The 23091-nt window shown below is 33.9% G+C and overlaps 1 protein-coding gene across 1 annotated transcript; it reads right to left on the bottom strand.

The window, feature by feature from the left end:
• Positions 1-9934: 9934 nt before the first annotated feature.
• Positions 9935-13242, bottom strand: LOC147391405 (beta-amylase 3, chloroplastic-like). Its single transcript, XM_086459953.1, has 4 exons — positions 12666-13242; positions 11912-12122; positions 11557-11667; positions 9935-10906 (listed from the first exon to the last, which is right to left on the bottom strand). The coding sequence occupies exons 1-4, from the start codon at positions 13193-13195 to the stop codon at positions 10121-10123; spliced, it is 1638 nt and encodes a 545-aa protein (XP_086316079.1). The 5' UTR covers positions 13196-13242; the 3' UTR covers positions 9935-10120.
• Positions 13243-23091: the final 9849 nt, after the last annotated feature.

Below are 23091 nucleotides of genomic sequence, written 5' to 3'. Positions count from 1 at the left end.
ATCTCATCAGTTTATCAGTGTTTATTTTTATCTCAATCCAACTAACAATCTAATGTTGTTGGATTGAAAATGATTCTATTAGACACAATTAGTAACTTAAAAAATTGTTATTTAAGTTAATAAGATGAAATCAAAATATTAACATTATATTCTAATTAGCATGATTTAGCTTGAAATTATCTAGTCTAAACCATCAAAACCATGAATAACAAATCAGATTTAATGATCTCTACTTAATAAATTATTATCACATATGAACTATTAAACATAGATATAAACTAATAAACTGATTACGATGATCTTGCTCATGATTTCATTGACCTCTCTAATGGACGTTTACCTGAAGATCATCGCAAGGAATAACAAATAAAACATAAATAAATAAAAAATGAAAAAATAGAAGTTGCTTCTCTATTGATCCTTAGCCTTAAATCAGCAATTGCTCCTTAATTACAAAGTTAGAACAGTAAAACTAAAAACTAAAAACCTAAATTGAGATTAAGAAGAAAATAGGTAAAAGAAGAAGGTAAGAGAGGCCCCCTCTCTCTGGCTCTGGTCTGGTCTCTCATTTATAGAGACCAGATTATGGTTTCATAGATTCGAAACACTCTATGTATAACAAAAAGTATAAATGCTAATTTATTAGGTTACAAATCAAGCAGTCATAAAGCTTCACGAATCCCCAGGTAGTTCTTACCAACTTCACCTCCCCACCCAAAGAGTTCAACGCATAGTGATTAGTATAGGCCCAATGGACTTGATGTTTTGGTCCATAGTTTTGTCTTGGGTCCTAAAGTGCAATGTCCTCTTTCATCCATCTTGATGTATCCTTTTAGATCTCTTGACTTTTACCTAATACAAATAAATAATTGAAATTAGGCCAAAAAATCATAAATTATTTTAAAATAATAATAAATATAGACTATTAATAAATTATATTTATTTAGAGATTTAATATATGATTAAGCCTTAAAGTCTCCATAATTAGGGCCTTAGAAACGATTTTCTAGGCCCTAATCATGCCCCAAATCTAAATTTCGCTAGTCTCGAACAAAAGTAAAGAAAGTTTAAAGTAAAAAAGATGTCATTTTCGTAGGTTACGTGATTGTATTTTATGAACGCAGTAAGCCTTTAAACCCCTAGTGGACGAGTTTGAGTTGTGAGGTTTTGTAGTGAATATACCCAAAAAATTTAAACACTTTAGATAATATCATAATCAAGATCAATGTTTGTAATGAAAATATAATGACATTTCATAAATTAGTCAAAGATTTCTTTTATGTTTGAGAAGAGTCCTGATTTTTATTCCTTACTTTAGAAAATTTAAGAAATTGATAGTTTGTGCAAATTTTCTGATTAAAAAATGTCAGCTTTTTCAAAATAAGGTTTCACCTCCTAACCGATAAGAATAGTTGATTTAACCTAATTTCTAACTTGAAACTAAGCATCTTATTTGGGATAATAAGGGGTGTACCTCTAACAGACTTTATTTGTGATATTTCAGTTTACTCACATTTTTACCATTGAAAGCTTTCACCTTGTTGAAAGATTGTATGTTGTTTTATTGGGCTCTTTTTACACTTTTGACATTTCTTGTTTTGATCTTTTTTTGAATTTTCTTACTTTTTCCTTGTCAACTTCTTTTCACACATCATCATTTTTCTGATATTCTTTTTCAAAGAGTAGGTAGTCCATTTTCAAGGTACTCAATTTAATCTTATAGTTGTTGTACAAGTCATACCAATTTCAATCATGTTTTTCTTCTAACCAGCCAACCATGGGATAAGGAAGTCAAATTTCACTAGACTAAGTTTTCCCTAATATTTTAGATAAAGAATACCTATTATTCAGTAAAGTCTAAATTTTTAAGTGATTCAATCAGAAGTGACCTAGAATTTTCAAAGTAATCACTTTCTGTAAATTTTAGAGAGGAATACTAATAAGGACTTGTAATAAAAAAAAATTAGGATATGAGATTAAGGTTTGAAATTCATATGTAAAAAGTACATACAAGGATTTTAAAGAAAATATTTTCAAAAGTGTTGTATATATTTTTATAATACTAAAGAAATGCATTTATGAGCTAACCCAATGCTCCAAACTTAAATTAAATATTGTCCTCAATATGCAAGTAGTAAGAAAATAAAGAAAAGGCTTAGATCACACCTGAAACGAATTTGACATTAATATGCAAAATATTATTATAACTGATCTAAAAAAAATTAAAGTTATAATAAACATAATATTCAAAATAGTTATACATAAATGAAATCGTACTAAGAATGGAAAAATAATATAACTAGGAAAATGAAAACATCCTAATTTATTAAAGAAAAACATCCAAATTTGAATTTGAATTATGAGTGACCCTCATACTTGCATAGACCTTCTTCTCCTCAAATAAGTCATTATCTATCTTTGCTACTAAATCAACAATTGCTGACCAGTCTACAGATCCTTGTAGTGCTAGTTGACCTTCTTGAGTCTCCTAAAAACCTTTTCAAAGGCATTACGATTCCCCTACTTAGGTATCTGATCGAACTAGGACAAGTCCTCAAAGTCTAGGCTCGGTGTGAGATCATCCTCAAGCGTGGGCTTGTTGAACTCCTCTCCTAGTTGGACATAGTCGTGTGGGCTTCCATGTTCCTCCTTATTGAGACCAGGGGTCCATAGGCCTTGAACACAAGTTTTAAAAATATGTTTTCCTTTCAAAGCTAGAACTGTCTCAACTTGACCTTAGGTGACTAATCCAGCCATCAGAATACCTATCCGTTATTGCAGAATACGACAAACATGATAAGGTAAGGCCAAAGATAGATTCTGGTTCATCATCACATATGTTAGTGTGTCAAGTAGGTGACAAACTATATAGAAGGTTGAATATCAAGTCTGAACTATATGTAAAATGTTGAGATGTTAGGTGTACATCTCAGTTGAGTGTTGAGTACTCAGAACATTGCTTGTGACCCATCGCCAATAGAGGTATTGATTCTCATAAAGGCATTTGGATTTAAACCACCGTCCTTGATTTCAATTTCTTATTTTGAGAAGCCCAGACATGTGATGTAATGTTTAAAACCAAAGTCAGGCTCTCATAGACCATTCTCGACCAACTCGATTCCGAGAATCGCTTGAATGTCTTGTGCATCGATTTTGATCAAAATACCAAACAAGTTGATGTTGATTGAAGGAATGGAAGGGTTAGAAGAGAAAAAAGAAACATATACCCTCGATTTAACTCTTCGACAAAAGTCTTGTTGCCCTCATGGAGCAATTGACCCCAACCTAGGGCAAGGATTTCGTCACAAAACCACACCCCTTGATTGGAATCAAAAGCATCCAAATATGCTTCTTCCAAGAAGATGGTTCGGGATTTGGGTAGAATGGTTGGAGAGAGGGGGCAAAATAAAGAGTGGAATGAAGTTGGTGGTTATCGATGGTAGGAAAATTGCAATGCCGACAATGGGGTGGGCGACGTTGTTGGGGCAGCGTGGAAGGTGATATGGTCGGTTAGATCGTGATCGCCACGTGGAGTGCTTCAATGTTGGCCGATCAATTTTGACGATGTGTGGAGTGGAATGATTCAATCGACCGCACCTTGTGGAAGGGTAAAGGAGGTTGGATGTTGGGGAAGAAGATAATGAGAAAGACATTAGGGTTATGGAGGTTTTTAGGTGTACATTTTTATAGGAAAATTTTCTTTTCTTCCTTTGGAAAGTTTTGAAAAAATAAATTTTCTAAGAAATTTCCAAAGTGGAAAAAAAATTTCTAAGAAATTTTTTTAATAAAAATTATAGAAATTTCCAACACTTGCACCCCTTTTTTGGTGAGTTTAAATTGAGATAAAAATAAAATAAAAAATAAAAAAAATAAAAAAAGTTAAATGAATGTCCTACATGGCAACTTGATTTGCTAGCCAACTAACTTAAGGGTTGCCTCCCAAAAAACGTTAAGTATATTGTCTTTAGCCAGACAGGGACATGAGTCTAATCCTGGTATACTGGATTACTTAGATATAAATCTCGTTCTTGAGGCATGTAGGACGAAGAAAATGTTTCAACCTTTGACCAATAGATTGAAAAATACTGCTAACTACAGGATTGAGGATCTTAATGGCTCTGTGTGATGAATGTTATGGACCACAAAAGGTCTTGTCCATCGAGATTTCAATTTCTTGAAAAAAAAAATGCAGTCTAGAATTGTAAAATAACATATTTTGACCAAAGTAAAAAATTTTCCTTTGAATGTGCTTGTCGTGCCAAACTTTGGTACAATCCTTGTATAATTTTGTATTATCATAGGCATCGTTTCTCAATTCTACTAACTCGGTGAGTTAGAGTTTCTAGTTTTCACCTATCTTGGTAAGGTCAAAATTGAGGTGTTTCACTGCCTAATAAGCTCTGTGTTTTAGCTCGATTGGGAGGTGACAAGCTTTACCGAAGATCAGTTGATAAGGAGCCACACCAATCAAGGTTTTATAAGAAACTGGGTAAGCCCACAATGCATCATTCAAACATAAAGACTAAAATTTCCTTGTGGGATTGACTATTTTTTCAAAAATGATTTTTATTTCTTGATTGAAAATTTTGAGTTATTGGGGGTGGCCACTTTGTGAGTCATTGTGTATTTACACATCAGTACTTTAAAAATCCAATTACAAAAATATTTACCGCCATCACTGATTATGACATGAGATGTACCAAATCGAGCAAACACGGAATCTTTGAGAAATTGAATAACGACTTTATGGTCGTTAGTTTGGTATGCCGTGACTTCCATCAATTTTGATACATAGTTGACTACAACTATAATATATTGAAATCCATGTGAAATGGGGAAATGATCCATAAAGTTGATACCCTTCACATCGAAGATTTCGATGATCAAGATCAGTCGTTGGGGCATCTCATTTCTCTTACTAATATTACTTAACCGTTGGCATCTATTGCAAGATTTAGCAAAAATATGAGCATCTTAAAAGATGGTCGGCCAATAGAAATCACATTGTAAAATCTTTGTGACAGTCTTCTTACCACCAAAATGACCTCCACTGGCATGGTTGTAGCATAACTCTAGAATGTTTTTCTGATCTTTATCAAGAATACCCAGTTTAATTATTTGGTCCAAGCAATACTTAAATAAGTACGGGTCATCTTAGAAAAATCATTTGGACTTGGTGAAAAATCTCATCCTCTCTTATTTGGTCCATGATATAAGTGTTTGTCTAGTTACAAGGTAGTTGACAATGTCAGCGTACTAAGGTATGTCAAGACGGGAGATTGACATGATTTGTTCATCAGAAAAAATTCTTAGAAATTTGCAAAGAGTTTGAGTTGGACTCGACTACTAACATGGACAGGTGGTCTGCAACTACATTTTTGTATCTTTTTTTTAATCTTGAATCTCGATATCAAACTCTTGAAGTAGTAGGATCCATCTGATTAATCTTACTTTTGCATCCTTCTTAGTAAGAAGGTATTTCAGTGTAGTATGGTCTGAGAAAATCACAACCTTGGACCTAATTAACTAGGATCAAAATTTGTCTTCCGTGAAAACAATTACTAGCAGTTCTTTTTTGGTGGTGAAGTAGTTGAGTTGGGCAGCGTTGAACATTTTGCTCGTATACTGAATGACATGGGGGAGGTTTTGAACTCATTGTCCTAAAATGACATCTATCACGTAATCGAATCATCATACAACACCTTAAAGGGAAGGTCCCAAGTAGATGACTGGATGATAGGTGTTGAGGTCAAATCAATTTTGAGTTTCTCAAATGCTTCAAATTAGAGCATGGATAATCAAATATGGTATCCTTGGCGAGTAAATCACACAAGAATTTGGAGATTTTTCCAAAGTCCTCAATGAAATGCTTATAGAACCCTGCATGCTTGAGGAATGAACAGACTTCTTTGACATTTTTTTGTGGAGGTAGACTAGCGATAAGATCAATTTTTACCTTATCTACCTTGATTCCCTTGTGGGAGAAAATCTATCCCAGAACGATTTCGAAGGTTACCATGAAATGACACTTCTCCCAATTAAACACAAGATTCTTCTCTCAACATCTAGCTAAGACTTGTTTAAGGTGACTTAAATAATTATCGAAACTGGACCCAAATATAGAAAAGTCATACATGAAAACCTTCAGAAAATTTTTCATCATATCGAAGAAAATACTCAACATGCAACATTGAAAAGTGGCAAGTGGATTGCATAACCCAAAAGGCACGTGATGATAGGAAAATGTTCCAAAGGGGTATATAAATGTAATTATTTCTTGGTCTTCTAAAGCAAACGAGATATGGTTGTATCTCGAATATCCATCAAGGAAGCAGTAGTAGGTATGTCCGACCAATCTTTCAGCATTTGGTCGATAAATAGGAGGGGGAGGTGATCTTTTCTAATCATGAAATTCAACTTTTTGTAGTCTATACAAACTCGCCACCCAGTTTGGATGTGAATAGGTATAAGTTTATTATCATGATTGATCTTTTACCTTTTATTCAACTTTCCAATAATCCCACAATTTTGGTCTTTTTGTAAATTTTCATATTATTTCAATAAAGACCCTTGGCCAAATTGGTCCCCACATAAGTGTAATTACTACCTTAACCCCATCTTTTTAGAACCAAAGTTAGGTAGTTTGCCCTTATGCCCTCCAAGCTTATCCTCAATTAAAAAAGGTTCAATGTAAATTGACTAAATTCAAGCGATTTTGACAATTTTTTCAAACTTTTAGAATCCTTTAGAATTTGTGAACAAAGACATTCTTTAACCTAGGTTGTTAGAGGGTTAGTTAGGCTAGATGACATTGATGTCAAAAATCCAAATTCATATTTACATGTCATCTAACCTAATTCCTTCTTGATTGATCCAAAGTCAATGACCTAAGACCCTTCTACCCTCCTCAAAGAATTCTCTAGAAACTTTGACATTTTACTATCCTATCCTCTTGATCATCATGATTGATGAGACTTATAGGTGACTGAAAGACCATCAAGTCCAAGGAGAAGAAAGGTAATTTGAGTTTCTCTAGAGATTTTATTGAGAATAGTGAAAATCCTAGGATTTAGGACAAGTTTATCTCTAAGGATTTTCCAAAATTCTATAAATAGGACCCCATCCAAGATAAGAAAGAAGGAAAATCTCAAGTGATCCAAAATTATGTCTAAGTTTCTCTTCAAAGCCATCCAAGTTTATCCCTAAGGATTTTTCAAAATCCTATAAATAGGACCCCATCCAAGACAAGAAAGAAGGAAAATCTCAAATGATCCAAAATTATGTCTAAGTTTATTCTCAAAGCCATTTAACCTACCAAAACTTTATTCAAATATTTTCTTAAATATCTAAGAAGCTCTAACTAAGAAAAAGAAGAAGAAGAGACTAAGGCGGGGTGTAGTTATAATTTTCAGATTTTTCTTATGTAATCCTTCTCTAAACTTCCCTCTTCTACCTACTCCCCTATTTACATTTAAGCAAATTTTTTTAAAACTTTATTCACTTTTAGCAATATAGATCTTAGTTTAGTTTGAGGTTTAGAGGTAGAGAGTAAAACCTCTTAGAGGTAATCTCCTCTTATAAGTCTTCAATAAGCTCTCAAGAACATTAGAATAAGTGTTTTTTACTTTCCTTGCAAGCTTTAAATTATTACATTAGATGTGTTTTACTTTTCTTACAAATTTAAATTCCTAGAATAGAGATTTTCTTATTTTTTTCCTAATGACTTACGAACTAGAGAGTAATCCCTCATTGAAGGTAATCTTCTCAATATTTTCTTTAGAATGGCCATGGATCAAAGGTGGGGATCTACCTTGATCAACACCTAACTCTCTAAGCTAATAAAAACAATCCCAAACAAGACACATCTCATGTATAAGATCCCTACTCTTTCATGGTGGTGTCTAGCTCATGGATACCTCCTAAAAGCTAAACCAATAAAAAGATGCTCTCAAGTGAGCACATAATCCTCTAGAAAAGTCTTGGGATCTAAGAAAGGGAAATCCTAGGCTCACAAAAAAATTCCAATAAACAACATTTTTATTTTAGCTTGCTCATTAGTTTAAATCTTTCATGTTATAAAACTAGACTATATTTCTTTTGTCTCTTAATTTTCTATATAATTTCCTTTACTTTCAAAATCCAAAAAGAGTTTTCAAATATTTACTTATGGTCAATATATTGGTAACCCTCTTAAGATGGGAGGGACAATGTGCCTAACACCTTTCTTGTCCCTTAACCGAATTTCCTTATCTTAGATTACCATATTTCCCTTATCTTTGGATATGTGAGTCACGATAAGCCAAAAAATAAAATTTTAAAAAACATTTTATAGTATCCATTCACACTTTAATTTAATGATAGCGACTCCCAAACCCGCATAGATGAGCTCAAACCTCGTCAAAGGTTTCGAAACCCACGTATCTATAAAGGTAACATGGGGTTATAGGTAGGATATATAGGGAACTTACCTTCAAACATCCATGCAAGTCATAACCACTCTCGAATCTCCTTCACATTTCTTCTAGAAACGAAGTCTCCAAGGTTAACGTCTTGGGGCCATGAATAACTACTACTACTATCTCTATTGCTAGCCATTGAAAAAAAAATTAGGTGTTCAATATGCTTTAATACCAATTGGCAAAGAGGAAGATTTAAGAAGTAACAAGAAAAAAAAGAAGGAAAAGAAATTAGGGAATAGTTTCTAAAATTTATATTAATTTCTCAATTCAGTAACTTCCGTCCCAATTACATAGACTTATTTATAAGCAAGCATGTAGACAAACTTTCTAATAGTAGCTACACATTAAACAAAGGAATTCATCATCCTAAACTAGTAACACTAAGGGCATGTTTGGAAATGGGAGTTGGAGGGACTATAATTTACAACTCCCACCTTAGAATTCTAATTGGTTGTTTGGTTCACCAATTCCATGGAGTTGCAACTCCAAGAAGGTTCTCAACTCCCATTTTTAAAGGAGTTACAACTCCCACCTATGTGATTGGGATTTACAACTCTAGGCAAAAATCAAGTTGACTTAGTTGAGTCATCTAGTATATAAATTAGGGTTGTCAATGGATTGGGTTGGATCAGGCTTTAAATGGGCTAGGTCTTTTTATGTTAAAAAAAATTAGGGCCCGACTTAATAAATAAAACCTTAGTTCAAGCCCGGTCCACTAGTGCTATCAATGGATCGGATCAGGGTTGATTTGGTGCCGATCCAATAAGGATTGGATTGGGCCAAATCCGATTTTATTAAGTGAATTTTATATTTAAATAGTTATAATTTATAATGAAATAAAGTGATAAGAAAATATTTAATCACAAAATCACAATTATTTAATATAATAAATATTTAAATTAATAATTGCATTTAATTATTTAAAATAATAATAATACATAAAATCAAATTGACCCAGTTGAGTCACAGTCGATCTTAGCAAAGTATAAGAGTCAAATTTTTTTTTTACAACTCCTAGGCTGAATTCCTAGATAAACCAAACATTAGAGTTTATTTGAGGAGTAATAACTAATTCCATCGATTCCAACTCCAACTCCGACTCCGATTAACTTCCACTTCCAAACACACCCCAACTCCCACTCCAACTCCAATTAACTCCCGCTTAGAAACTGAAGTTTATAAACTTAAAATTTGAAACTAAAATAAGCTAAAAATAAAAACTAAGATTATGTCTTTTTGCTGGCTGCAATTTCATTCTATGTTATACTTCTTCTAGGTTAAGGTTCTACATCACCTTTCTGTTTGAGATTTATACAAGTCCCAAGGGCCATAAACCATTGCCATGTCCTCATAAACACAATATCCACACTTCTTTGGCTTTTAGTTCGTGATGTACAAACAGCTTTTTTTTAATAAAATTTCCTTTCTTGAGAGTTTGATAGATTCAATAATGACTTCAAAATTTAATACACTGATTGAGAAAATAATCAACAAGATCAAACAACCAACTTGATTTTATGCCAAAGAAATACAACTTGTATAATAAATTTTAAGATGAAGCATGAAGAAATTTAAAAACAGTAATTAAGCTTCGACAAATAAGTCCATCTTATAAAACCCAGATGGTACACATTATAGAAACGAATGCATACACACATTATTTACACAAGTGCAATCTCCTTTGTATTCACATTACGCTCACCAATAAACCCAACATAAAGATCCGATCCACTAGTATCATAATTGGATAATCCGACCCGCCCACCTTCGGACATGTTCTTCACAAATGCCACCAAATTTCTCCAATTCTCCCCTTCAAACAACCTCTTATTCATTCTCAAATATGTGAATGCACTCAAACCATTACCTGAATCCGATCTACTTGTTGCCATAACTTGTGCAAATGCTCTATCATCATATCTCTCTAACGCGTTCTCACCAGCTAGCTCCGTTCCAACAGCCTTAGTCGCCATCTTAACTTGCTTTACCAACCCTTCGGGTGAGCAATTTGCGCTCGCTGGCTGTTCCCCATCTCTCATTTCCATGCAAGTGAAGTTCAACACAACACCTCGTTTACCCATCATGCGGGCTATTGGTAAGTATCCATCATGATGTCGGGTATTGTAGTATCCGGCTGTTAGTTCCGCTGCATGAGACCTGGTCCCATAATGCCAGTGAATCCCGGCTACCTTTCCGGATAATTTTGCCCCTGTTCCATGAAATATTGCCTCGGCCGATTCCATTATTCGGTCACCATGTTCTAGTAGCTTTTCAGCGTACCATTGTAGGAAGAATTGGCCATATTCGGTGTTCCATGTCCCGTCTCTTCCGAAAAATCCAGTGTCCTCGGGGAATTGATTGTACTGACCCGAATCATGTGGTGCGCTTCTTGCCCAATCTTTCTTTCCTATTGCTATGGCTGATGCTTCTAGAGAAGCTCTCAAGTACTGAAGAGACACACAGAGAGAGAAATAATTTTTAGGATTGGATTGGTACCCATCAAGTTGGTTTTGATCCGAATAATTCGACATTAATTGATAAATAATTCTGTCGTAATCACATTCTATATAAATTATAACAATCGTGATAATCGGACTACCTCATGTGGTAAACTAAATCGATTACTTGATGTGACAAATTTGGCAATTGTAGATCTGCGCTCCTCGGGATACAAAGTTGCACTTCCCCATAAAATGTGTATCTCGAGGGAGCCATGTATCCTAAGAAGTACAGATCTACAGTTTCCAAACTTGTCAAGTACGTCAGGTAGCCGATTGAGTATGCCACGTGGGTAGTCAGATTATCATGACATTTAAATTCTTAAAAAATTAAAAATCCTGTTGACTTGATTCTTCCAAGTTTTATAAAATAACCAATTTTTGTTGATTTAAAGAAAAGTTTACTGCAGTTAAACTTGACTCGGCCGAGTTTTAAGACTATTTACTAAAATAGTTATTAATATGCATGTAGGGGACTGGGTCACTGAGTGGGGCCAAACAATTAATATTGAAAGATTATTAATTTTTTTTATATTTTTTTTTATAAATTTATTTATTTGTATTTTATACGGTGAGAGATTTATGTATATGGTAAGTACCTTGTCATAGCACTGGAATTCACCGATACCAGGGAATCTCCATGTACCATTGCTTTCTGGATAAGATGGATACCTCAGCTCTCCACATGGTCCCATACCCACTTGAACTTCCTGCAATTTTTCATTTCATAATTTCAATTAATACCAACATTATTATATAAAATAAATTTGAAAAATTATTTTTGATGATCAGTCCCACATATCATGTGATATTTTAAGCATATGATTTGAAGTTTATAATCCAAACGGATATGAGCACAATTGAATTAATATAAGATACAGTTTTAATCAAAATACGGTTATTATTCCTCTCTAATTAGATAAAACAAACTGAATATGATTGATGGGTGCTTACCACAATCACATCTCCTAGATAATCCTTGAACCTCTCGCGGAAACTCCTCATGTAATCGGAGTAGACTTGGATTGGTGTTCTCCCTTTAAGTACGGGCAACGAATCACAACCCAAGGAAATGTACTCGGGATTCCTCCGTCCTGATCTATCTGTATAGACAAGATCAGGGTTCTTGCTGATTTCTTCGAGTACCCATGGAGGTAGAGGAATGCTGAGTACCATTCAATAAGAACAATTAGACTATCAACTTTTACAAAATAAGGGGTGACATGGATGGTATAGAATAATTTACCAAAACCGTACAGTTTTCAAAATTAATTATCAAAATGGTAAAAACAGTAAGAAAATATATAAACTTTTATAAAATAAGGGGAAACGTGAATGGATATAGTAAGAAAATATATGAAGTGGGATTCATGTTGGCAACCTGAATAGTTGACATAAGCTACCCAATAAAAAGAAGATAAAAGGGTTTATGATGAAGATGAATTTTGAAATTCTCTTGATGAAGAAAAGATTGAACTAAATCAGAGAAAAAGGGGTCTGAACTATGATGAAAATTGCAATAAATGCACAAGAGTCTCCATAAATGACAAAAAAAGGATTGGGTGTGAGCCATAAATCAAGGGGGGAGGGTATTTTTGCAAAATTCATGAAGAAAATATTGATAGAAATCATAAACAAAAAGGGAATTATGATGAAAATTGCATCAAATGCATACAAAAAGCATATTATAATAACCCCTTTTTCATACCTGCAAGAGTCTCCAACATTTCCTCCACACTGATGGAAGGACATAACAACTTGAAGCTTCAATCCATGCTTTTGCACCATTTGAACAAGCTCTGCATACCCTTCCCAATTATATTTCAATGGTCCATCTTTCTCTACCAATCCCCACCAAGCATCAACCATCACTCCTTCCACCCCTGCACTCTTCAAGGCCATCAAGCTCGCGTTCAACGATCGCGGCCTATTCAAATTCCCCCCTACTGATACCGTGTCGAGGGGCAACATAATAAACACGGGCACTCTTGAACCCGTCTTTGACTTCCCTGAGAGCCCATGAAGACTCTCCCCTTTCTCCTCTACCCTCTCATCTAAAAGGAGAGTTTTTTCGTGCAAAATTTGCGCTTGGGGGATCAAATTCTTCGCTCGAAGGCGATAAATGGGCTTGATTTGAGGGAAGGAAACTGAGGCGGTGAAGTCATCGGATGTTTTCGGGTTTTTGATGTCTTTAGAATTGATGAAAGAAGAAGAAGAAGAACGCAATGTTAAGGCCATAGTGATTGAAAGGAGAAGGATAAAGAGAAGGTTGTGAGAATGTATGGAGGAGGTTTGGGGGTATTTATAGAGAAAAAAAGAAATAGGCCTTACGAAGGAGACAATGTTGGTGGGGTCTGGTAAAAGAGAAAAAAGTGTAAAAAAAAATAAAACTATTCAGCTCTACCTTTTCCCAGTTACGCGCTTACATTTCTTTTGAATTTTCAATCTCATCAAACCAAAAAGTTTTCTTCAATCCCTTAAACGGTCACCTTATCATTATGTGACTAATTTGTCCACAATGAGATGATGATATATTCAACCCTCTCCGGGTCATGACTCATGAAATGATATAATTATCAGACCGGGTAGGATATGATCCAATCCTTTATCCACATCAAGTACGTATGTCAAGGTTTGGATCAGATCAGGGAACCCAATATTTCTTGGATTGTCATCATAGGGGTTGAGTTTTCAATTATTGTAGTCTTGATTGTATAAAGTATAAACCTAGAGAATACCCACACCTCAAAACATGCCATGTAATCAAGAATCTTTTTCAATTAATACCATAAAAAGACTGGTCCAATGGGTTATCAAATTTGATCCTCATCGAAAATAGAATCCTTGATAGTTGTTATGGTTTGTGGAACCTAATGAGATATTGGTTTAGGAGGAGTTATTGTTAATCAATATATAGATATCATCAATCAAGTTGACTCTAATTCGTTAAGATATTTGTGAAGGGAAAATTCATCATCCTCGGGGTAAAGGACATGTGGCAGAAGCACGGGAGAATATGTTGTCCGGACCCATATAAGGAACATTAAAATGGTACGTAGGCCACAAGGTCGGAAGGTATATCCAATTCCAATGATCGTTGTAGATTCCTAAATTTGTAGGATTCCATAATAAATCAAGTCACCCTATTAAGGATACGGAATGAACCGAAAAAAAAAAAGGAGAGAAAATCAAGGAAAGATGCAATTAGAGATAAAGATGAACAAGGAAACTTGTTAAAAGGGAGAATCATCCCAGAAGTCTATAAATAAGAGCATAAAATCATGGAAAAGGAAGAGAGACTTTATTCTTCTATTTTTTGAATTGAACGTCGGAGTTATTGTGGTTCAAGGTCCACAAGCCAAGGGTGGGAATGAAATTCGACGAAACAGGGAAGCACTTATCTCGATGTAGATCACAAAATTGACTTCTATAGTATTTATAGTAGTTTACTTTAGAAATTTGGTGTTGATACATGGACATACGTCAATCTTGAGGGAATTATATAAATCTTTTTATCATGTACTTGCATCTTCGATCTCTTCTATGCATTTTCTTTAATTATTGTTATTATTATTTTAGCGATTGTTTCAATACAATATGGACTTTAAATTATTGGATTGGAATGGATTGGATTTAGGGGATCTAATTTGATCCTAATCCTATCATTTGACAGACAATTTAGAAACTTTGGTACATCCTAACATGAAAGTTGATGCGTGATGGAATTGGTATTGAAATTTATCCGTATTGATTTTTAGTCAAATTCTATATCATGTAAGGTTTACAAACCTTCCTTGCAATGGTGGGTTTTATCGTTTAGACATATAGTCCAAATGGTCTGACGAATCAATTATACATTATTAAGATGAATTTCAACATCCGAACTTCATTTCTTTTATCAATTAAAAATGATGAATAATTAAGATAAACTTCATCAACCATGAGGAATTGGCTCAATGAAATTTTGGACCGATAAGCAACTAACAACCGTAGGTCGTGACTTCGATACCTAGTATGAGCATTATTCCTTAGGCACAACCCACGAGGGCGCACCTCACTTACCTGGTGTGTGTGATGTGTAAGTGTTGCACGTGCTCCAGAATTAAACCATGGTCTATGGATTGTGCAAAGCCCACATATGGGCTCTATCCACCATCTATAAACCCGATTAAAAAAAGAAGATAAGCTTTACCTATTTGCAATAGAGTCGTGACAATATGATGTCCCCCTTTGACGCACGCCCTCTACGCCCTCATCACAGAACCATAGACCAATTACCTCGAGATACACAAGAAAAAGATTTATGATTATACATATCTTGAGGTAACTGATCTACAACTCTGTGATAGGGGTGTAAGAGAGCAAATGACCCCATCACAAAACCATAGATTATTTGCCTTGGGATATACAAGAAAAAGATTTATGGTTCTACGTAACCTGAGGCAAATGATCTATACTTTGATGGGGGCGTAGGGGGTGTTTGTCAGAAGGAGGCATCATATTATCACGACTCTTGCAATATTGTTTTTCTTTGTGGATCCCTTTTTGAGATTTTTTTTTAAAGAATAATGATCAGTGCACGTGGTTGAATACGCGATTGACGTGGAAAGAGCACATAATTACACATCTTTTTCTTGTGTATCCCGATGAAATTGATCTATGGTTATGAGTCCTTATCACGTCAGCTGCGTACCCAACCGCAAACCAAGACCACGTGCAATCATCAAGACTATTTTTTAAGTGATACCTACTCTCTCTTAATTTAGTCATTTTCATAGGTGAACCTTAAATAAGTAATAAAAAGCAAACTTTTGTGTGGACATTTTTTTTTTTCAATATTATCTCTAGGCTCATCTTGAGTTAAGGCTAAGAATGTATGCAACAAAAATAGAAATTTTGTGGTTTTTAACATTTTGGCCATTTTCCCAACTACAAGGAATATTCGGCCCTCTTCTTCTTTAAGATCCTCCTTATCAACTCATGAAAATATATTATTATTTAGGGTCGTTTTATAATTCATCCAAAGTTCTTAATGATGATTGGCTTTATCACTCCCCATGTATAATCCCACTTGTAGGATGTATATGGATATCATGTTTGACAATTCAACTGCATAGCGAATTATTCCTGACATGATAATTATTATTAAAAAAAATCAATTTGTTCCAACATTATTAATCATAACTTAAAATGCACTTAAGATAATCATTTAATCAATAAATCTAACTATTTTAGTTTGAAGTCAATTTTTTATGAGATTATAAATGTTAAAATAGATAGTATCTTTTTTAAGAATAATGATAAATTGATTAAAAAAAGATACTCAACTGATGTGGTAGGTGCACAAAATCATATATTTTTTCTTTTGTATATCTCGAGGAAAAAATTTATGATTCTGTACACATGCCAATTAGTTGAAGAGTAGCGTTCAATGGCCAACAGTTTGGCAAACATTTTGGCAAACACATTTTTCAAAACATGGGTTAGAGGTCTTGGAATGGGCTGATTTTTGGTAAGGATGATCTCTATGGTGAGGAGATCATCATCACCAAAAATCAGCCCATTCCAAAACTTCTAACCTCATCAAAAATGGTTTACAAAAAATGGACGGTTCACGATTTTTCAACTTGTAAAATGGGGCTAGAAGTTTTGGAATGAGCTGATTTTTGGTGAGGATGATTTCCTCAGCGTAGAGATCGTCCTCACCAAAAATCAGCCCATTCCAAGACCTCTAACCCATGTTTTGAAAAAGTGTTTGCCAAAATGTTTGCCAAACTGTTGGCCACGGATAGGGACCCAAGGTGGAAGATTAAAATCCTCCTTCCACACCTCAACACATGTCATGTAAGTCACAATCCAAGGAAATTTTAAAAGGGGAGATATTATAGGGATTAATTCCTTAAATTGCTCCTTGCGTGACATGCGTTGAGGTGTGGGAGGAGGTAGGGGTGGACCTAGAAAAGTTCACTTACAAGGATCGAATTAAGTATATGAAATAAAATTAGAAAAATTATAAATAATAATATTTATGCTTTTTTTTTCTATAATTAAAGTCATATTAGATATTCTTGACTTAAAAGAAGAACTAACCTAGATTATGTATAAGTCAAAAGTACTTTACAATCCATTAAACGATTTACAAAAATATATCTCTATCCAACTTTGGTATAAATATTTAAAATATCAAAAAAGAAATATTTATTATCAAAGTTGTGCCTATACTCTTTAGAAAAACAGATTAGATGAGAAATTGGGAATTTTGGGTTTCTAAACTTTTTGTAAAATAACAATGGCATCTCTCTCACCAATTAATAAAGGGTTTTGTTAACATGTGCCCTAAGGGTTCACATTTAAGTACATTAAATACACCTTAAAAAAAATAAGCATTTGAGGGTAATTCTGATAGAAAAAAATTGGGGACATTTTTGTAGAAAATTCAATTTCTAAGGTGTATTTAATGCACCTAAACTTGTGCTCTTAAGGAATATGTTAACAAATTCCATTAATAAAATAAAATATCTCTTACCAATTAATAAAATATAATATCATTATAGAGAAAGTAGAGTGAGACGAGCTACACAATTTTGGGATCCACCGGACACCCCCAACCTTTACATTTAAATAGATCATTTCAGTCAAAAATCAACAGAATTGCAATCACCTGAACTTATGTTCACATTGATTAGTTTTTAGAATTACAAAACTAATATTTTCACTATGTAAAATTAAAATCCCTTTAATTAATATTTTAGATTTAAAATAAGCTCTCCTGGTAGAGAAACATTTTTCTTATTAACTTAGTAAAGATTTTAAGCCTCACTACGGATTGTTTTGCTCAAATAAATTACCACATTAACAATCCAACCCCACAACCTTATTTTCATCAAAAAGTTTAGATAAAAAAATCATATTTTATTTTTTGGATTTGATTCAAGGTTTTGAAAATGGATGGCTATCTAACTTCCACCTAACTCTAAAATGTAAAATTAAAATTCAACTGTGAAAAATAATTGATTTTGAATTTTTTTTTTTTTTTTTGTTTTTCTGACAAAGTTCATAGAATTTTGTCCCCTACAATCCTTGAAGTAACAAATCATATATATTTTTTTTATGTCACAAGGTGAGCCCAAGGACCCTTAGTTAGGGTGAAAACTTTAATAATTTAGTAAAGCTAATTGGACTCCTTTTGGCACATGCATTTGAGCATGAGAAACAATTTCCTTATCAATTTTGTAAGATTTCAAATCTTATTAAGGGTGGTTGAGCTCAAATGTATTATCAAATTGACAATCTAACACCATAACCTTTTAGATTTCACGAAAAAAAATCATATAAAAAAAAAAATTCAAAAAAGATGGTTACTCAACTCCCATCGATCTCTCAAATTTAAAACTAAATTTAACAATGAAAAAAAAAAATTAAGATTTTTTATAATTCATAAAATTTTGTCCTCTACATCCTAGTGGCAGCACATCAGTTTTGGGTTTCACAAGGTGAGCTCAATGACCTTTAATATGATTTGAAATCTTACAAAGTTTGTAAGGCTAGACTTACTCTTTCCACATCCACTCATGGGCCATGGCTGAGCGTGTAAGTATAGAAATCGTGTGCACGAGAATCACAAAGCCACACCTAAAAAGATATTTAAAAGAAGAGATATTTTATACAAGAATCTTGATTCTAAAAAAAGAGATATTTTAGACAAGAATGCTTGGTTTGTGACTTATGTGTCACGTAATGAGTAGGGGTGCAACTTGGTTCAATTGAGGTCAAATCAGAATCGAATCAAATTACCATAAAATCAAACCAACTCGCCCAAGCTGAGGTCATTTGGTTTGGTTTGGCTCGGTTCTATGGGATTGCCAACATCTTAAAAACCTAATTGATCAACATATTTTTAATAAAATTAAATAAATTATGAATATGATATCTTATATAATGAGTCATTAATATACCTATAAAAAAAAAAAAAAAACAATCAATTTATTCATAAAAAATACGTATAATTTATTAAACAAATTAATAATATTAATTTATAATTTTATTAATATAAGGATTCAGTTCTCGGTTTGATTCAGCTCTATACAAGGCATGAAACAAGAACCAAATCAAATTTGTCGATTCTCTACTTTATTAATCCGGAACCACCGAACTGAAGTTCATTATAAACCGAATCAAACCAATTCAAAACTCTCGATTTTGTTCGATTCTCGATTTGAACGGGACCAAGTCGCACCCCTATTAATGAGTAGTGGGAGTAAGGTTTCAATCCTCCGCCTTGGGTGCATATGATTCGGACCATATGCAAAATGGAAGGGGATCCTCTATAGCATGAGAGCTGATCCTTTGCAGAGAGTTTTCCCTACGTACTGTAGTGATATTAGACGATTGAAGGACAACCATGCCACTTGGCCACAAAATCTGTTTCTTTAAAAAATTGGAGGTTGTGGACCATCCATCTTCAAAGTCTTCATGAGGCTTAAAAAATTCTATTTTTTTTCAAAAAAAAAAAAAAAATTTCAAACATAAGACTGAGTTGTCTGATTTTGTTTTCAAAGATTTCAATCACTACTAATTAAAAAACACTATAGGGAACTACAGGGAAAGAACACTATAGAGGATCCATTCCCCTATAGCAAATGGTTCTATAGCACAATTTCAACGGATGAGAGAGTCAAATCAACCATACAAATATATCCCATATTAAAAATAATGGGGTTTAGTAGCCATTCAATTTTAAAGACATGGATCTGCATAAATTCAAAAACATAAAAACTTATTTTTCAAATTTATTATTTTTTAAATCAAATCTAAGTCACTATCACAAGTATTTGAGATGTTAAAAATTTTAAATTTTTTTTCTAGAACACCTCTCTCTCTCTCATCCGTTGAAATTGTGCTACAAGAACCGTGTGCTACAGAGGATCCAGTTCCTATGGAAACATATACAAACAAGTAATTTTGAAAAAGTTCGTGGGGGCCACGGCTCTACATATAATTCAGTTTGGTCGGTTCTAGTATCGAAATATGTATATAATAATATATTTTTTGAATTTTATGGGGGCATTTCCCAATAGTCTCCAAGTTGTTCTCCTCCTAACAGTCTTCCACCCTGAGTGCATATGAAATAGATTCTTTTTTCAATAAAGATGTATGCAAGGTATGAATAACAAGTTTTACATGTGAGACCCACAAATAGATTTCTTAATTAGATTTATAATTTATGATCATTTAGTTTGTCCTCAAAATTTCTTTCAAAATCCCAAAAAAATATCCCTCTATGGGTGGCTTTGCTTTCCCATAAATTAACGATCAAACAAAAGCCAGCAAACCCCAAGTTGTGCCTGGTCATATACATTTAGTTATCACGTGGATGGCAAAATTTAAGCAAATTATATTTTCTTTATATCCTTCAATTTATTTGGCTTTGGTTCACTAAGGATAAGAAGAGCTTTTTGTTCTACCTAACTCCTCGTTTGCAGTATATTCCTTCTACATCCTTTTTTGTTTTCTATTTTTACTTTTTTTTTTCTTTCTCGAAGCCTCAACTAAGTCTTAGTTCCTTGACCAAAAGTAAATGTCTTTGATTATGTCAATGTAGGATGAAATGAAATTCCTAAAATATCTAAATTTAATTTCAAAATAACTGAAAAAAACCTATACTTAAAAAGCCTTAAATAAACATGAATGATGTACATTTGGGAAAATTATGAGGCTTCCTAATTTTCAATTTACGAACTTGCAAGTGTTGGGGGTGTGCCATTTAAACCCAAGCCAATACTCTGTTCTATTAGTAGCTTATGGTTCTTTGTAGGCAATTGAGAGAGGACGACATCAACAAAACAGTGAAATCTAACTGTTTAAATTTTTCAAAGCCTTCGATCAAATCCAAAAAAAAAAAAAATTTTAAATCTTGTCTACGCCTGATTTTTTTTCTTTCATGGTACTTTATCAACCGTTTAAAAAGTAGTACAAAGGATCTGCTCCCCATTGAAACTTGGATAATTCCTCTTTTTTTTTTAAATAATTTTTTGTTTACTTAGAAAAAAAAGATATGTTTTGAGGATGGTTCTGTTTTTTCATTTTATAAATAAATAAAGGGTGGGAACCAAGTGAAAAGAAATCTGTTGAGTTTAGTCCCACATCCTACACTCAATACCTGTCTCTCTCCGTATAAGATCATGGGCCTTTCAACTAATTACCAATTGGTTTTGAGTTGGACCCCCAAATTTATTATGGTAGCAAAACGGGCCTTTCTCTCCTCTATGTCACTCAATTCATATCTCCACATGCTATGGCCCAGTTCGACTCACACGTGCGGGGGCGTGCTAAGTTTAGTTCCACATCAGACACTCATTACCTTGTCTCTCTCCTTATAAGATCTTGAGCCTCTCTACTCATTGCCAATTGATTTTGAGTTAGACCCTCAAATTTATCAAAATCAGTTAGCAAATAAAGAATTGAGTGAAGGGCTTGTGAACAAAAAAATTGATCTCTGTAAGAGCAACCCCAACGCAAATTTCTACTTTTTGTCTCTATATTGGTATCTTCTCTTTGATTTTAGAGGAGATGCCCTCCTCCTACCTAAACAAACTCCAATGGGTACCACCCTCTAAGTCACTATTCATGTCTCTAATTTACCATTCACATAATTAAAAAATAATAAAGTTGCTATTGGCAACCCAACTTTACTTGTTGCATAATAGGCAATCATTTAAAATAATTAAGAATTAATTTAATAGAAATTAATTTTTATTTATTTATTTAGATTTCTACATGGGGTGATCAAGAATGCTTTGGTTAACTGAACCTAAGAATTGCATATTGTAGATATAATTTCTTGCACTACCTTGGGATTCCCACTTAGTTCAGATTCTCTCATTCCTGTACACCTGGGATGCTTGTAACAACACCTCTCCGATGCCCAAGTCAGAACTTTAGTACAAGAAAATAGTATTTAATATTTATGAGAGAAAATTACATACCTTTTAGTACTCTGTGCCCACATATTTATAGGGGCTTCCTCCTTGATATCCTCCCTGATTTTCTCCTTATTTCCGTTCTTTCTGTTTAAACCGTTCTGCCCCTTTAGGGATTTCCCTTAATACTCGCAAATATGGTTGAATTTTTTTATTTTCAGGAATACGATGTGATCGAGCTATACCCTCGGAATCTCAGTTTAAAACTCGCTTCCCTAACATCCAATCTTCCTTATTTCGATATTTGCTGATTAGTCGAGTATCCTTACCTCTTAAACATGGGAGTTCGGTGAAACTGTCTCATAGTTGCCACATGTCGGTATTTATCAGCACACGAAGAATACCCCCCATAACACCCCCTCTTGGGGCTTTGAATCTTGATCTGAGGGACCAAGACCAAATTATTAATAATCGACGCGTGGTAGCTCCCTATTAGATTGTTAATGTTCACTTTTCCTTTTGTCTTCTGCTTTTGGCATTGAATCGAAAGTTTGATCATTTGAACTTCTATGACGACATTTTAAATGGCTTTCTCATGTAGTGCATTGTTGACTATCATGTCTTGCTAATGGTGAGTGTTTGTTGCAATGCATTTATGTGCCGCACACACATGTCATCTTTCCAATGGCTGGTTGTGCACACGTGTTCCACCACTCTTTCATTTCCCACATGCATTCAATGCTTCAACAGCCCATCATTACAACATTAATCAAGTCAATCTTAGCCCTCCATCCTTTACACATCTTGACACTTTTGAGGTCTATAAATATCCTTTTCTTTTTTCTTTTTTCTTTTTTACTTTTCTTTTCTATTATTTCTTCTCTCTTTCTCCTACTCATTGCCTTAAAATCTCATGCATTTCCTTCCTTACGCTCGGTTTGTGACATTCAATAGAAACTTCCTCAAGAAGTCTTCGAAGGTCAGAGTCTTGCCATTATCCCTCTACTTAGATCCCTCTCCTTTTTTCTATTACTTTATCTCCCTTATTTAATGCTAGGGGAAACAATATGCCCCTGTTTTTCCCTTTGCTTCCTAAGGTTAGGGATACTTATGCTATTCCTGACAATGTGGGTACCTCTTATTTGGAGGAACCCTTTTCTTTTTAGGGGCTCCCCCAAGGCACTATTGTTATTTACTAGGGGCAGCTTAAGGCCG

This window comes from Akebia trifoliata, chromosome 11 (genome assembly GCF_017979445.1).
Source record: "Akebia trifoliata isolate Shusen 1 chromosome 11, ASM1797944v1, whole genome shotgun sequence".
In the NCBI taxonomy this organism is placed as follows: Eukaryota; Viridiplantae; Streptophyta; class Magnoliopsida; order Ranunculales; family Lardizabalaceae; genus Akebia; species Akebia trifoliata.
The sequence above is the reverse complement of the archived record's forward strand: the minus strand, read 5'-3'. Positions and strand labels throughout refer to the sequence as shown.

Bases quoted from the DNA above. Each gene is read 5' to 3' on its own strand.
- LOC147391405 (XM_086459953.1), bottom strand. From the start codon at position 13,195: ATGGCCTTAACATTGCGTTCTTCTTCTTCTTCTTTCATCAATTCTAAA. The intron at 12,123-12,665 runs GTATGAAAAAGG...AATGGTACTCAG, and splicing joins AATGTTGGAGACTCTTGCAG to CATTCCTCTACCTCCATGGG. The intron at 11,668-11,911 runs GTAAGCACCCAT...GAAAAATTGCAG, and splicing joins ATCTAGGAGATGTGATTGTG to GAAGTTCAAGTGGGTATGGG.